At 45.9% G+C, this 17,011-nt stretch overlaps 1 protein-coding gene across 6 annotated transcripts in view; it reads right to left on the reverse strand.

The window, feature by feature from the left end:
• Window positions 1-3,130: 3,130 nt before the first annotated feature.
• The window catches only part of LNPK (lunapark, ER junction formation factor), an 85,208-nt gene continuing 71,327 nt past the window's right edge, over window positions 3,131-17,011 (reverse strand). For all 6 annotated transcript variants that reach the window (XM_073305933.2, XM_073305932.2, XM_073305931.2 and 3 more), the window contains one exon: window positions 3,131-4,127. In XM_073305933.2, coding sequence (XP_073162034.1) covers window positions 3,928-4,127 — 200 coding nt within the window. In that variant the 3' untranslated portion in view covers window positions 3,131-3,927. The remainder of the gene's footprint in view (window positions 4,128-17,011) is intronic.

A 17,011-nucleotide genomic window follows, 5' to 3' on the forward strand; every position in this document is an offset into this window, starting at 1 on the left:
GCATACAATTGAAAACTGAAGATGACCAGCTTTCAATGAAACTACTTCTGTCTCTCACTTGTTAAGATATGAAACCTAAAATCATGTTTACCAGAAAAGTAGACTGTTTTTTGAGATAATTTAATCTATCCTCCTGGGGTCATAGAATCATAGAATATCACGGTTGGAAGGGACCTCAGGAGGTCATCTAGTCCAACCCCCTGCTCAAAGCAGGACCAATCCCCAACTAAAACATCCTTTGTCAAGCTTGACCTTAAAAACCTCAAAGGAAGGAGATTCCACCACCTCCCTAGGTAATGCATTCCAGTGCTTCACCACCCTCCTAGTGAAAAAGTTTTTCCTAATATCAAACCTAAACCTCTCCAACTGCAACTTGAGACCATTACACCTTGTTCTGTCAATTGGTGTACAATTGGTATACAACTGGACTCAACAGAAACTGGTTTTGCAGACAAAAAGACATGAAAAATGTTGTTTGCAGCATAGTTGTAGCCGTGTTGGCCCCAAGATATGAAAGAGACAAGGTAGGTGAGACATCTTTTATTGGACAAACTTCTGTTGGTGGACAGAACAAGCTTTCAAGCTTCATACAGCTCTTCCTCAGGTCTGGAGAGGGTAGCAGAGTGTCCGAATTAAATACAAGGTGGGACAGATTGTTAAGCATAAGGGGTTCTCACATGCTGTAGGAGACCACTTAAAATGAAGTGGAAAAATGCACCATAAAACAATATACATCAATGATATTTTAATCCTCTGGACAGATGACCTGAACTCCCTCAGACTTCCAACACAACTTCAACAACCACCACCCATCCGATGAACTCTCTGAAATACTCCCACTCCAGCACTAACTTCTTGGACACCACAATCAGCTTCAGCAATGGAACACTACACACAACTATATACAAGAAACCCATGGATCACCACATTAATTGCCATAGATCCAGTGACCACCCCAGATACACCAAGATATTTTATCTACAGACAGGCACTCAGAATTTGCTCCAAAGAGGAAATCTGGGATACACACCTAAACTCACTAAAAATCACCTCCACCACACAAGGACTCGCCCACCAGAGAAGTAGATTATATCATGGAATGAGCCACCCAAATACCCTGGGAGAACCTGCTTCAATACATAAAAAACCCACTGACTGCACACCCCTAGTTGTCACCTACCACCCCAAACTAGAACCCATATGGGGTATCAAATAATTACAATCCATACTTGATGGGGACCACTTCCTGAAAGAAATCTTTTCCAAACCTCCTCTTGTAGCTTTCAAACAACTGCCCACCAATCTGCCAAGTTCATCATCAGAAGCAAGCTCCCTACAGACTAGGGCATACCAACTTAAAGTGGAACCAAACCCTACCAGCACAACAGAGACAAAACCTGCAAGCCTGGACACAAAAACTGCTAGGAGGATTAATCACTCCCCGGCAAAACACACCTTTAAGGAGCCATGGGTCCTACACATGCCTATCACAACATGTACCTCATTCAGTGTATCAAATGCCCCAGCCACTATGTGGGTGAAACCACACAATCACTGAGCTCTCAAATGAACTCACACAATAAAAATGACAAAAGACATAAAAGACAAACACCCCATCACCAGTGGGTGAACACTTTTCACAAAACGGTCACTCCATGTCTGATCTCTTAGTTCTCATCCTCAAAAGAAACCTGCACATCATCTTCAAAAGAGAGCCTGGAAATTTAAATTCATAACTCTGCTGGACTCTAAAAAACATGGACCTAACAGAGGCACTGTCTGCATGGCTCATCACAACAATTTGTAATATGCACTACTGCCTGCTAACCCTTAATTGTCCACTTCATTTTAAGTTGTCTCCTATAGCATGCATGAACCCCTTATGCCTAACAATCTGTCCCAACTTCTATTTAATTTGGACACTCTAGTTACCTTCCCCAGACCTGAAGAAGAACTCAAAAGCTTGCTCCTTCCTCAAGCAGTAGCTGGTTCCATAAAAGATATTACCTCATGAAAATATTAATATTTTAACAATACTTGAAAATATTTTTTCTGTGCAATGAGGCACATGCAGAGCACATGATGGTGCGGAAGAGATTTGACTGACAATTGTTTGGCATGACCTGTATTACTCTGTATCAGACACACGGTTTATTCAGGCCATCCCAAACATGTCAATAAGACTTCTAATATAAGAGAATACATAATAGTCATACATTCTGCATACACAAACCAATGAAACATCACCACCTCAAGGTGAAATGTGACATCAGCTTAACAGTGTAAAGCAACTAATTACAACTCCAAGGATAATTTTAGGCAAGTAGAATATAACTAACCAATATGGAAATTGTTTAGGGTAATGTGGATTGAAGTCCTTTTTGCAAGTAGTACATGGAATTTTTAAAGACCACCAACTCCCAGGATTTCTGTTTTACATGCCACTCTTAGGAGGGCAGCTCCAGCAGCAGAACCACTCAACTGTGCTTCAGGGTTTTGTTTATTTGTTTCTAAAACATAATGGCAGCTCTGCAGTAATCAGCTAGGTGGAAACAACTAAGGCCCTGTCTATACTACCGGGGTAAGTTGACCTAAATTACGCTACTCTAGCTAAGTGAATAACGTAGCTGGAGTAGATGTAGCTTAGGTCGACTTACTGTGGTGTCTACGCCACTCTGCATTGATGGGAGACGCTCTCCCATCGATCTACCTTACCCTTCTCAGGGAGCTGGAGAGCCGGAGTCGACTGGAGAGCGCTCTGTGGTCGATTTAGTAGGTCATCACTAGACCCTCTAAATCGACCCCGCTGCATCAATTGCCACAGCGTCGATCCCTGGTAAGCGTAGACATGGCCTTAGTAATTCAATGTGCTGTTAACCAAAAAAAACCCTGGAATTGTAAAATTAGGCACATTTAGAAAACAGTGAAATGTACTAACATAACTCTACAAAAAGCTTCTAGGTTAATTACCAACCCAGTTCAATTCTACCAAACAAGTCACATAGGTACTAAAGTACATGCTCTTTATAAAGCAAATTGACGTATTCCTTCAAGAGTCTCCATAAACTGTTATAGTTGCAATATAGCACACAAAGTTTTCTCATGAGTTCTGGAAAATACAAAGCAAATATTGCTGCTAGATAGTCTTTATTTTCCTTTAACAAAATACACAAAGGCACAACATTCACTTATATATCGTCATTATTATACAGGTATAAATAACGCTCAGTATTCAAGTACAATCAAGTGCAGAGACTTCCTATACTGTATGTAAACACAAACTAATTTTGTATATCATGTGCCTTTGGCCCATCTGCAACATAGGTAATGCCAAAGGAGTTACCATGCAGCTTAGTGATGTTTAAATGCATTCTGTCAAAAAAGTTAAGACAATGACTAAGCTGTTACAGTTATGACGACATTTCCATACTGCTTAAGCTGAATGCCTAAAGACATTTTAGCATGTAAACATCTAGATATTTAAAAGTCACTCAATCCATTTTAATGGGTAAACATTAAAAAAAATCCTAAAAGTTCACAAAACCAAAACTCCACTTGACAAGTTGTTGCCAATTACTGCTGCTTATGTTCAATAACCTAAAACTTAGTATGCATTTGGTTAAGTGTATGGAAAATAAACCTGTAGGTAAATTTTAGTTTTCAAATATACAAATCTAAACTAAAGCGACCTGTGATTATGTTAGACTTCAACCAGCTGCACATTCTGCAGTGCATTAGCTCACTGAAAGAATACATGTTTAATTTTCAATATCCAGTAGTGCACATAGTTTCGACGTACTGTGGTAGTGAGGCAGTCTGAGCTCAAGAGAGATTTTAAATTATACCATTTTTGAAAAGCCCACCTGAAGAGTAACAACTTGCATGAACAAAGCTAAAAGGACTAGCTACAGAAGGCACTTGAAGTACTTATTCTGCTTCCAGGACAGGCTCATCATTTTGTTCAGTTGGAACAGCAGAATCGATTTTTGTAACTGAAGGTTCATTTTCATTTGTTGTTTCTTCTTTAACACCCTCTTCAGATAATTCAACCCCTTGCTGCTCAGTACTCGATGCCTCACCATCTATCTGGTCTGCCTCAATAATACGTGTAACTTGTTCTATGGGTTCTGAGAAAAAATAAAATCATTAAATTAATCATTTGATCACTTCCAGAAATACTGAATATACAGTTCACATTTGTAAAGAAGTGTGGGAAACTTACACTTGAACATTTTCTAATCACACGTTTAGAGTACTGTCACCGTATAAAAGTTCTTTATAAATACCAGGACCAACTTGCAATGGGTTGATATTTCTCTAATGGTAAGGCCAAAAGTAAGAATTTGCAGAGTTTTGTTGTTGGGAGAGAAAAGTAGACAATGGGTGGAAGAGATATTGAAAATTTGAAGCTATCAAGGCAGGCATTTATATATTCGAGCGTATTTGATATAAGATTACACACAAGAACATTATTATAAAATTGCAGAAACTTAAGCACTCAAAAGTTAAATATCAGAATTAAGGTTTCCTATGCAACCTTAATTCAGTACCCTTGTGCATATGCATTATGATATAGTCTTTAATTACATGTTCACATACCATTTTTTCCCCACAGGACCCCTGCGTCATTCTATGGACAAGACAGACTGAATCAGAACTGTGCAATGAAGGAAGCTGTTTGTAGGACCCCTTGCAGCTTCTGCAAGAGATGAGGCAGTTCGACCTGAGTTGACTAGTTTGTGATTTTTACATGTTCACATACCATTTTTTCCACAGGACCCCTGACTCATCTCTTGCAGAAGCTGAAAGGTGTGTAATATTTATAGTACTGGAGGTAGAGGGGTTTAGGTCTGCCGATAACTACAGGCCCAACCCCTCAACTACAGGGGAGGAGCCAATGAGCCCAGACTACAGTGGATTTCTGGGGACAACAAATGAAAAAAACCGGGCACAGAAGTGACGTCAGAGGTAAAGAATAAGAGCTCCAGAGAGAGACACAAAGCAGAGAACCCCAGACAGCACCCATTGCTCCTCTAAGGAGTTTAGGGAGTCAGTGGACACTGCCCAGAGGAACTCTGTCCAAAGACGTGAGCGGAAAAGGGACCAAAAATAGGCCCCATGGTCACAGAGCACCCCTCTGTCTAGCTTCCTCCTCCTGGAATGATGGATGACCATCTTGGCCAGCACCAGGAGGAGGTTGATGAGGAGATCCTGCAACTTTGTGGGGCCACAGATGCAGTATGCATAGATCAAGAGGTGTGGGGAAAAATATGGCCAGAACCTCAGCAAGAGGCTCTGGAGGAGCCAGAAGAGGGGCTGCAACCCGATGTACCCACAGAGATGTGCACCAGGGTCTTCTTCTCATTGCAGAAGGGACGGGCATCAGGGGATTTTGTGAACTGCACCAAGTACATGCCTGTGCTCACAGCCACCAACTGAAATGCCTGGCAGGCTGTGGGACCAAAGTGGAATACAGGCTGGCCCACCAGGGTTCCTCACCCTCCTCTGGTGGCAGCAGGTCCTGCCACTTGGCGTCAGGGCAGGACACAAAGGTGAGGATGTGGATGGTATAAAGCACGAGGACGTACAGATGTTCTCTGGGCAAGGTTTGGAGGCAGACTAGCTGGATGTTGTGCAGTTGGCTCAGGTGGCATTTTAGGAGTGACTGGGGAGGCTCGCAGGATAAGGATCTAATGATGAGTTTTGGAGGGAAGCATCCTCCTGCAGGACTCACTCGAGAAAAGCAAGAGAAGCAGGAAACAAGGCTGCCCTCAGTTCCTGGAGTGCACAAGAGGAAATGTGCAGGATGGAAAGCCCCATGTGCTGGCCAGTAGTTGCAGGGTCCACCTGGCCCCTCTGATCAGAGTCCAGGTGTGTAATGAATGAGGCAGGAGATGCAGGAAGAGAAAGGGTGGTCTCACAGTTAAGAATGCTGTCCTGGAAAACACTGCATTCTATCCCAGCCTCTACACACAGTTCCTGCATGGTGCGAGGCAAGTCACTTAAACCAACTTTTCACAGGTGGTCTCTCATTGTGTGTTCTTTATTTTCTGTATGCCCAACTTGAGATCCAGATTGGAATCTGATTTGCAAGAAGACTGAGCACTCACAGCTGCAACTGAAGTCAGAGCGGTACTCTCATCATATGAGCTGTTAAATTCTCTGAAAAATCAGATCCTAGTCAGTTCAAGTTGAGCACTGAAAGTTAAGGTCAGAAGTGTCCACTAATCTCCAAGCTTCCCATCCTTAAAATGGGGATATCACTACCCTCTCATCTCTCACAAGCGTTATGAAGATACATTAATGTTTGTGATGTACACAGATACTATAGTGATGAGCGCCACAGAAAGGCCCCCGGGGCAAATTAATAATTTTGTCTTCACAGGAGAATTTCAATACCATGCAGTAAAGGCATGGGGACACTAACTGAACAATGAGGAGGAAATAAAATATTTAATACTTCTCATTAACTGGGCATCATTTAACCTGCACACTGAATGAGGCAGGGGGTCCTCTGGACAAAACTATATGTGATCATGTAATAAGGCTATCACAAGGGAGAAAATTAAAGTTGGACAGACAACCTTAATTCTGGCATTTCCTAACTTCTGAGTGCTAAACTTTGCAACCTTAATATTAATTTTAATGTGTTTTTTTAAAAAAATATAATTGACTAGGTCTTTAAGAACACAAGCTATAAAAATAAATTCCATTATATGGCATCATACTGACACTCATGAGGTTCACCGGCAGGGTTGGAATCTTTAAAGCCACTCCACTGATCTCTGCAACTTGAGCTAATGTTGTAAATGGTAGCCGTAGAAGGTTGTCGTCCTCTACACGGATCAGCACCAGAGTGGTAGGACACACTGACAGGGGGGTTCACATATTTGGTGACAGAAAAGGAATGGGGAGATTCAGGCATCTTGGGTTCCATTCCAGGGTCTAGAGGGGAGTGTGATCTAGTGGGCACAGGCTTCTGCACATTCTTTTCAGCTTGACTCCTGCTCTGTTCCCTCTAACCAGTCCCTGTCTAGTCTCTTCCCCACCCATCTCATCATCCCAGCCTCATTCTCCTTACCTCACCAGTCTCAGCCTCCACTCCTCTGGCTTCTCATCCCAACCCCAGTTTCCTGGACCAGACAGTCTGTTTCATCTCCCAGATCCTCAGTCAGTCTCTCTGCTCCTCCTTGGCCTCCAGTCCTTCCCGCCCGCACTGGTTTTCTAATCCCAATTATTTTCCCCAGACTCCTCATCTAGTTTGTCTCTCTTACCTCCACCCCACTCCCTGGCTCCTTGTTCCAGTCTCAGACTCCCAACTCCCAGTCAGATTTCCTTTCATGCCTTACTTCAGTCCCAGTCTCAGACTCCTTGTTCCAATCTACTCCGTTCCTTGCCCAGTTCTTATCCTCTCTGCATTCAAGTCAGATAGCTTTCTCCTCCCTGGGCTCTTCCCCCAGGGTGGGTGGGAGTGCCATTGAAAGCACAGGAGAGACACCTTTCTTCTGCTATCAGTTCCAGTGCCCAGCCGCACCATAGCCTGGAGATTTTTAGCAGCTCAACCAAGAAGTCTGAGCATGTGTGAACTGCAATTTTTCAAAAGCTTATAGCAGCCAAATTTGGGTGGATTTTCAAAGGGAAAACAAAAGGCACATTCAAGCCCCTGAACTGAAGCATAGGGGCACACTAGAGGTCTCAAAAGAAGATTCCAAGAATATGAAAAAAATAAGTGAAAAGTAAGTTTTTATTAATTAAAAATAATTCTGGCAAAGGGCTGAACTGTTTGGGCTGAAACTTTCAAAAAATATTCAGCCTGAGGAGACACTATGCATAAAAAAATTTCAGCATAAATGCTTAAAAGTTGGCAAAGTTGTATGCAACTAAAAACAGGATCTTATAACAGCTCCACCTATTGTATAACAAACTCCAATGTTTAAAGCTTTCATGTGCAAGTACAAGGATTTAATGTTACATCATAACAAATTGGTTACGATTAATGTAAATGTCTAAAGTAATTTAGATCTCAGTAACACAATTTAAATGCTAGTAAAAGCTGTAATTATAGAGGGATAAAACTCTGAAAATTAAATTGAAAAGGACAAAATATTACAATACAAATCTCTTATTTCATTGAAGTCTTTGAGTATTAGCAATTAGCCTTGATTTAATTGAAGGGAAATACACCTACATATATCGGTCTTATACACAACAACTGTTGTAGACTGCTTAAGACAAATTTTAATATGTCAAAGCCATTACCATATTATAACACTTAACAAAAACCTGATTCCAACAGCCATGCATTTCTTAACATCCTTGCTTAATGTTTAGTATTAAACAAAAGCATGTAAACAGAGCCTTCTTCACAGTCAGCTAATGAAGTCAGCAGTCCTACCTTTACAGTAGGGAATGTTTCCTACAACAACCAGTGAGCTCACAATATTATAATTTCACAGTTTATCTAGGAAGGTAGGTATGAGAAAGTTTACAAAAAATCATGTAATAAGTAAATACCAAGTGTAAAGTGTATGATCTAACATGCAGCTTGTTTTTTGGTTTTTTTTTTAAGCAGCTGTGGTAGCGACACATGAGACCAGATTCTTAGATTGAGTGTGGGGAGGAACAGCAGGAGGAAGGAGAGTGGAAAAAGAAGAGAACAGAGAAAAAGACACTCACGGTTGTAACTGTTGTTCTTCGAGATGTGTTGCTCAGATCCATTCCAATTAGGTGTGTGCGCACTGCGTGCATGGCCATCGGAGAATTTTTACTCTAGCAACACCCGGTGTGTCAGCTGTGGAGCCCCCTGGAGTGGCGCCTTCATGGCGCTGGATATATACCCCAGCCGACCTAGCACCCCCTCAGTTCCTTCTTGCCGGCTACTCCGACAGAGGGGAAGTAGTGCGGGTTTGAAATGGATATGAGCAACACACTCGAAGAACAAGTTACAAAGGTAAGTAACCGTCTTTTCTTCTTCTAGCGCTTGCTCATATCAATTCCAATTAGGTGACTCCCAAGCCTTACCGAGGCAGTGGGGTCGGAGTGAAGTACTGTGGATTGCAGGACCACTCTACCAAACGCTGCATCATCTCTGGCTTGTCGGACGATGGCATAGTGTGAAGCAAACGTATGTACTGAAGACCAAGTAGTGGCTCTGCAGATCTCCTGGATTGGCACCTGGGCTAGGAAAGCCACTGAGTCCTTGTGGAGAGAGCGGTGAGGGGTGGGGTTGGAACACCGGCCAGATTATAGCAAACATGGATACACAATGCGATCCAAGAAGACATCCGCTGAGAGGAGACTGGGAGGCCCTTCATCCAGTCCGCCACCGCAACGAAGAGCTGGGTCGTTTTCTTGAATGGCTTCGTACGCTCTGTGTAGAAGGCAAGGGCCCTATGAACATCAAGGGAGTGTAGCCACTGCTTCCGACTACTGGCATGCGGTTTTGTACAAAAAACCAGGAGGAAAATGTTCTGGTTGATATGGAAGGTCGATACCACCTTGGGAAGAAAGGCAGGGTGAGGTCGCAGCTGCACCTTATCCTTTTGGAAGATTGTGTACGGTGGTTCCGAGGTAAGAGCCCTAAGTTCGGAGACATGCCTCGCCGACGGGATAGCAATGAGGAAAGCCATTTTCCAAGAGAGGTATAGGAGGGAACAGGTGGCCAACGGCTTGAACAGGGGCCCCATAAGCCTGGAAAGGATGAGGTTAAGGTCCCACATGGGGACTGGCTGCCATACCTGCGGGTAGAGACGGTCCAGGCCCTTAAGGAACCTACAGATCATGGGGTTGGCAAAGACAGATTGGCCATTCGCTCCCAGGTAGAAAGCCGAGATGGCTGCCAGGTGAACTCTGATGGATGATATATCCAGGCCCTGCTGTTTCAGCCTCAGGAGATAGTCCAAAATGAGAGACATGGATGCTTGGAGATGGGGGCGTGCCACGGTGAGTGCACGAGCATGAGAATTGCTTCCACTTAGCCATATATGTGGCCCTAGTGGAAGGTTTCCTGCTACCCAACAGAACTTGCTGCACCAAATGAGAACAGAGGAGTTCTGAATGGCTCAGCCATGCAGCATCCACACCGTGAGGTGGAGGGATCATAGGTCGGGGTGACAGAGGCGGCCGTGATCCTGAGTGATCAGGTCTGGAAAAAGGGGCAGCGGCACTGGGGCATCCACAGAGATCTCCAACAGTGTGGTATACCAATGTTGCCTGGGCCACGCTGCGGTGATCAGAAACGGCAGCGTCCTGTCCCTGCGCACCTTGAGCAGTACTTTATGTGCCAGGGGAAACGGCAGAAAGGCGTAAAACAATCGGCTCGTCCACGGGAATAGGAAGGTATCTGTGAGAGCCTGGGGAGCAACCTTGGAGGGAGCAAAATGCCGGGCATTTCCGATTGCTCCGAGAGGCAAACAGGTCGACCTGAGGAAACCCCTACTTTAGGAAGATGGAGTGGATGACATCCAAATGAAATGGCCACTCGTGGTGGTCCGCCAACATGTTCTGGACCCCTGGGAGAAAAGACGCCACTAGGTGAATGGAGTGGGCTATGCAGGACTCCCACAATCGAATGGCCTCCTGACAGAAGGGAGGAACGAGCAGCCCCTTGCTTATTGATGTAGAACATGGCTGTGGCGTTGTCTGTGAGGACTGCCACACAATGACCATGCAACCGCTCCTGGAAGGCTTGACAACCCAGACGTACTGCCATCAGCTCCCACACGTTGATGAGAGAGAGCTCGGATGGGGCCTATAGTCCCTGCGTCTGGATGTCCCTGAGAAGGGCACCCCATCACCAGGGCTGATGTGTCCGTGACAAGGGACAAGGAGGGCTGAGGAAGGGGACTCCTTTGCATACTGTCTTGGGGTCTAGCCACCAGTGGAGGGAGGCCAGGACCCTCTTCGGGATGGTGACCACCAGGTTCAGGCTGTCTCGACCTGGGCGATAGACTGATGCCAGCCAGGCTTGAAGCAAGCAGAGCTGTAGTCTGGCATGCCTAGTCACATATGTGCAGGAAGTCATGTGTCCTAGAACACTCAAGCATGTTCTTGCCATCGAGGTGGGAAGCTTTGAAGGCTCTGGATAAGGCTTGCCAAAGCTTGGAAACGAGCGTCCAGCAGGAGGGCTCGCGGTCGCATGGAGTCCAGGACCACCCCGATGAATTTTATTCTCTGGGTCGGTTCTAGCGTCGACTTCGCTACGTTGATAAGGAGGCCTACTCGACAAAACGTGTCCGTGACCAATTGAAGGTGGGACTGTACCTGTTCTTTGGTACGACCTCGGATGAGCCAGTCGTTGAGATACGGGTATACCTGTATCCGTCGTCGACGAAGGACAGCCATACATTTGGTGAACACCTGGGGGGCCGTAGAGAGGCCGAATGGAAGGACCGTGAACGGTTAGTGTTTGCGATTGACCATAAAGAGGATGAAACGTCTGGATGGATCGCTATGTGGAAATATGCGTCCTTCATGTTGATGGTGGCGTACCAGTCTCCGGGGAAGGTATAATGGTGCCCAAGGAGACCATGCGAAACTTCAACTTTACCATGAATTTGTTGAGTCCGTGCAGGTCCAGGATAGGCTGAAGCCCGCCCTTTGCCTTGGGGGATTAGGAAGTAACGGGAGGAAACCCCCCTGCCCCTTAGCTCCCTTAGAACCCTCTCGATCGCCCCCATGGCAAGGAGTATCTGAACCTTCTGAATGAGGAGTTGCTTGCTTGTGAGAGGGGTCCCTGAAGAGGGACAGGGAGGGAGGGTGGGGAGAAAGAAAATTGGAGAGAGTATCCCCTTTCCACCATGTGAAGAACCCAACGGTCCGTGGTTATGAGGGACCAAGCACGGTGGAAACGAGATAAACGATTCAAGAAGGGTGGGGTAGGATCCGGAACGAGGTCCAGTACATCATCCTCTGGCGTCCCTTCAAAAGTTTTGCTTAGAACCTGCCGAGGGCTTGGAAGGGCCCTGGCCCTGCCTGGATTGGTGGTTGGACGGCTTCCTCCTGCCATTACAACCCCGTCTCCTATAAAAATCCTGCCTTGGCCAAGAAGGGGGATAGGAGCGCTGAGGCTTAAAGGGCTTCCGCTGGGTAGCCGGCGTGTGCATGCCCAGCGACCTCATTATGGCCCTTGAGTCTTTGAGGCTCTGAAGCCTTGAGTCTGTCTTGTCCAAAAACATGACCTCTCCATCAAAGGGGAGATCCTGCAACATTTGCTGAAGCTCCAAGAGATACACCTCATTGCGATCCCTGAAGAGAGGGTCCCAGCGGCAGAGTCTGTGGTGTCCAAGGAGGCCTGCAATGAGGTCCATGCCACCCTTTTGCCTTCTTCCACCAGGGCCCCAAACTCTTCTCTGGACTCCGGAGGTACCAGCTCCTTGAACTTCACCATGGAGTTCAAAGAGTTAATATTGTATCGGCTCAGGAGCGCCTGCTGGTTCACGATCTGGAGCTGAAGACCCCCCGAGGAACAGACTTTGCACCCAAACAGATAGAGGTGCTTGGCCTCTTTTGACTTGGGCACTGGGGCTTGCTGACCATGCCACTCCTCATTCACTGAGGCCACCACCAGTGAACAAGGCTGTGGGTGACTGTAGAGACAGTCATATTCCTTGTAGGGGACGAAATACTTCTGCTCAACCCCTTTAGCAGTCGGGGGAATGGACGCGGGCATTTGCCAGATTGTTCTGGCCGTCGTCTGAATGGTCCAGATGAGTGGTAGGCCCACCCTAGATGGAGCCTCTGCGGACAAAATGTCAACCACAGGGTCCTCCACCTCTATAACCTCCTCTGCTTGGAGGTTCATATTCCACACCACTCTGCGCAAAAGGTCCCGGTGGGCACGGAAGTCTATTGGAGGGGGACCCGATATAGCAGTTCCCGCCACCTCCTCATCGGGTGAGGATGAGGAGGCCGCCACGGGAGGAAGAGGATCATCTGGAGCCCTAAGCCCGCGACCTCGGTGTCCGGACCAGGAACTGGACCTGGAGGAGGGCCTGGAGCCGGGAAGGACGACACCACAGTCTCCATGCTTCCAGGAGCAGGACAGCTGGTGGTGGCCTCTTGCACTCATGGCTCAGACGAGGCTGAACGAGAAGCCCCAGATGGAGCACCCTGGGCCTGGTGGTATGCCCAGGGCATCCAAAAGGGCCATTGAGTGGACCCTTGAGCAGAACCTTGCTCCTGTGTCTGCCAGTGTCCAGCCCGAGTCCAGGCAGCTGTGATCCAAGTGGCGGCGGTCTGAGAAACTCGACCCTGCCTCTGACTCTGAAGAACAAGAGGCGGAACGCGATGGCCACAGTGGTGCTGAGTGGGTCTGCGCACAGTCACATCGATGAGACGATGGAGAGCGGTACCGCAAAGCTAGAGATTGGTGCCGCGATGGTGGAGAGTGGTACTGTGACGCCGGGGAGCAGTGCCGGGACCTGGACCTAGGCCGCGACGATGACTGGCATTGGGAGCAACGTTTGAATCAAGATCTACTCCCGGACGGTGACTGGTGTATGGAGCGGTGTTGAGAACGGTACAGGGAGTCAGAGTGGTGCCGCGAGTACGACTAGCGCCGCGGCTCAACTGACGGTACCGGTGGGTGAATAAGAGCCAGCTTGCCCCGGAATGGTGCCATACAAACAGGTGCCGGTGCCTTGGTCTGCTGAGGGGATGCCGACACTGTCATGGCAATCAGACCCCTTGCAGCCACAAAGATATCTGGAGTAGACGGCAACTGGACCTCAACCACGCTGAGAGTCGGGGAGTCCAGTCGCACCGGACTCAACGGTTCCTTTCTCGATGCTGGAGTCAATGGTGCAGAAGCCGCCACTTGTGCCCTGGGACTCGGCTCTATAAACAGATCCAGGGAGGGTGGCACCTGCTGAGGTGGGCCAGCCTTTTCCGGTTTGTGGTGCCACTTCTGGCCAGGCGAGTGGGAGCGGTGCTGGACCGATGATGTCGGTTGTGGTGCCGGGGAACGTCGGTGCCGCGGGTCTCTATCAGAGTCCAACCGCGGTGCCATTCCTACCGCTGTTGCTGGGGCGCTGCGCACCAAAGCACTCGGTGCCAGGAGCTATGTTAAGCAAAAGTCCTGCTCCTTCTTAGTCTGGGGACGAAACCCCTTGCAGATCCTGCACTTGTCTGCTTGATGAGACTCCCGCAGACACTTCAGGCAAGAGTCATGGGGGTCGTCCATTGGCATGGACTTAGAGCAGGAACTGCAGAGCTTAAAGCCCGGAGCCTTGGGCATGAGCCTAAGCAAAAGATGGGAAGGAGGGAAAACCGCTTCCATCCCCACTAATACAAACAACTATACTATAACTATTAAACTGTGTAGGAAAAACGCTAGGGAGAGTGGAGAGCAGCAAAGCCAAGCTCCACAGTTCCAGTGACCGTCACGTAAGAAGGAACTGAGGGGGCGCTGGGTCAGTTGGGGTATATATCCAGCACCATGAAGGCGCCACTCCAGGGGGCTCCACAGCTGACTCACCGGCTGTTGCTAGGGTAAAAATTCTCTCACGACCGTGCACATGGTATGCACATACCTAATTGGAATCAATATGAGCAAGCACTCTAAGAAGAACAACCCATTGCCTATTCTCTAAAATTCTGAAGCAAGAGACTTTTGTAACACTTCTGCAGCAGTGATAGCATCCAGCCACCTGTAATTCTACACTCAAGGAATCCATCACTAGCAGCAGAATTTCAAGAATCCTGGCTTTTCATAATTCTGTTCACAAAGCCTCAGACACAAGAGAATTAAACCCTTTCTGAACTAGAAAAATCAGTATGTGATTAAATGGTTTCAAATTCAAGAATTCTCTGAAAATCTGCGTTATCAAAAGTGAAACAAGTTTATTCAGTTCAGCCTAGCACTCCACAGAATGTCAATTCTGTATGACAAGAATGGAACAGCAGAATTAGAGTTCAGGGATATACATAAAAGCTGTGTGAACAAGTTACTGTATACAAAAACTTTTCTGCATTGTACCACGCTTTAGCCACTATTAACAACATTTCACTCTAAATAATAAAGGTCATCCCAAAAGTTTCAAGTTAGAGTCCAGGGATTCACATTTTACTCACTAAGAGTGAAGTGTGACACAGGAAGATATTTGAAAGTTTTCATCTAGTTACACACAAAGCAAAATAACTATTTTCAATGCAGAATGCCAGGTTTCAGTTTTATAGACCACACGTGACATCAGCATTGTGTCATATAGTCAACTCCACTGTGTTGCATTTAGATTGAATGAGGTTTGCCAGTCAACCAAAGTGCACATTTTGGGGAGCTGTATGAAGTCCCTTTATTAAGTAAATTTTAAATATTCAGAAGAACCAACCACCTGTTAAATAAGGATTACTGGGTTAAATCAACTCTTCAACTCCCAACTTTAAAGAGTCTCATGCCCAGACTTGCAAACTACAGAACCGTTACTAGTAGTAAAAGCATGAGAGGCAGTGCATGCATCACCTAGTCTGGAAACATTCTGTAACAGAGGAATAAGACAGACAGAACGACTGACTCTCTCTAATAATTTCTTTAGTTGTTCCTTCCATTGGCAGAAGTGATCTCAGAACCTCCATTTGCTCCTTTGCATTGGGCAAACTCATTGTTATTTTTATTATTCTTAGTACAATGCAGGACAGCTTAGGAGTGGACAAAAGCAACCAAAGGTCTTAAAGTAACTCAAGTTTTTGCCCTTTATATGAATTTTCTCTAAGACTAGGTTTCCTTCTCTACCTTAGCAGACCCAGTGAAATAATCTGACTTTTAAAAATGTGCACTAGTGAGATACGCACTTTCCAGTGTCTCAAATACCTGCCTGAGGGATATTTGTCTCACACGTATTCTGTGTGCGTGGCTTCTATACCATGAGGAAGGAAGGAATACATGCATTTTAGTTTTTCTTGAAGGAGAAAGCCTAACATTTACACATCCATATGCCCGTGACAGTTCTGCCAAAGAGGTAGATCAGCGCTCCTCAGCAAGTCAGACTGAACTGAGTAAAAGGGTCAACAACTTAGGACATTTTTACACTGAAAAAAAAATCATATTAGAAGTAACTGAATCCAAGAAAATAGGATTAATCTCCTCAGTCCTCTGTGCCAGTGTCAGGAGGTCTGAAGAAAAAAAACACAAAAAAGACATGCGGGGGCAGAAATGCTTTTCTTCCAAAGAAAATAACTTATGGGTTTAAGAAATGGTGCCCTAGTGCTATTCCCTTACAGAGCTAGAGGATATTAAGCCTTACTGGTTAAGAGACAAGCCAATTCTTTGCCAACAAAGTTTGCTTTCAGATCCAGTTTCTTGAACAGTCATTCTGAGCGGTCATTCAAACCGAGCTAAATTTATTCCCCTATAGTAGATACTATGTCTCTGCTGCAAGTATCTCAAAAAACATATCTGACATTTGAACCAGTGTCTATTCTTCTGGAGCATCTGGTAGGTAGCCAAACAATGGAGTCAACACTTAGTCTTAAAGACATGCATGGTTGTCTGCTGAACTTCAGTCTACAATTCTGAAGCTCCCTTTTGAAGGGTAGGACTTTTTTACAGCTAAAATAGATGAGCCTGGAAAAATAAAAAGTATCAGATCATCTGCCATATTGGCCTATTGCCTGGCCTGCCCCAACTGCCATTAAAAAAAAAAAACTTTGAACACCTTTTTGTTTCTAGTAGTCCCCTTGTGGAAGATGGTCTTCATAATCTCAAAACATGAGATACCCAAACAACAGTCAGATCAGCAGTTTAGGAACGGTCAGATGTGCAGTAATCCCCTCCTGCTTGATGTGCAGTGAGGACTGTCCTCAGCTATAACTTAGCATCTGCTTTTAGATATTTTCTGAGAGTGAGGAGGTCTTGAGACCATTTGTCAACCAGCTGCAGGAAAGGAAAGTGTATGTAAGCAAGCCTAGTTGCTGCTTCTACTACCTGTAGATTGCAGGTACTCTAGCTAAGCCAAAGCTTGAGAATTCAGCTGTTTTTGCCTATCGGTCCTCTGGTTCATAGGCCAAAATGAAT

The sequence above is a fragment of the Lepidochelys kempii genome, chromosome 11 (assembly GCF_965140285.1).
Source record: "Lepidochelys kempii isolate rLepKem1 chromosome 11, rLepKem1.hap1, whole genome shotgun sequence".
NCBI lineage: Eukaryota > Metazoa > Chordata > Testudines > Cheloniidae > Lepidochelys > Lepidochelys kempii.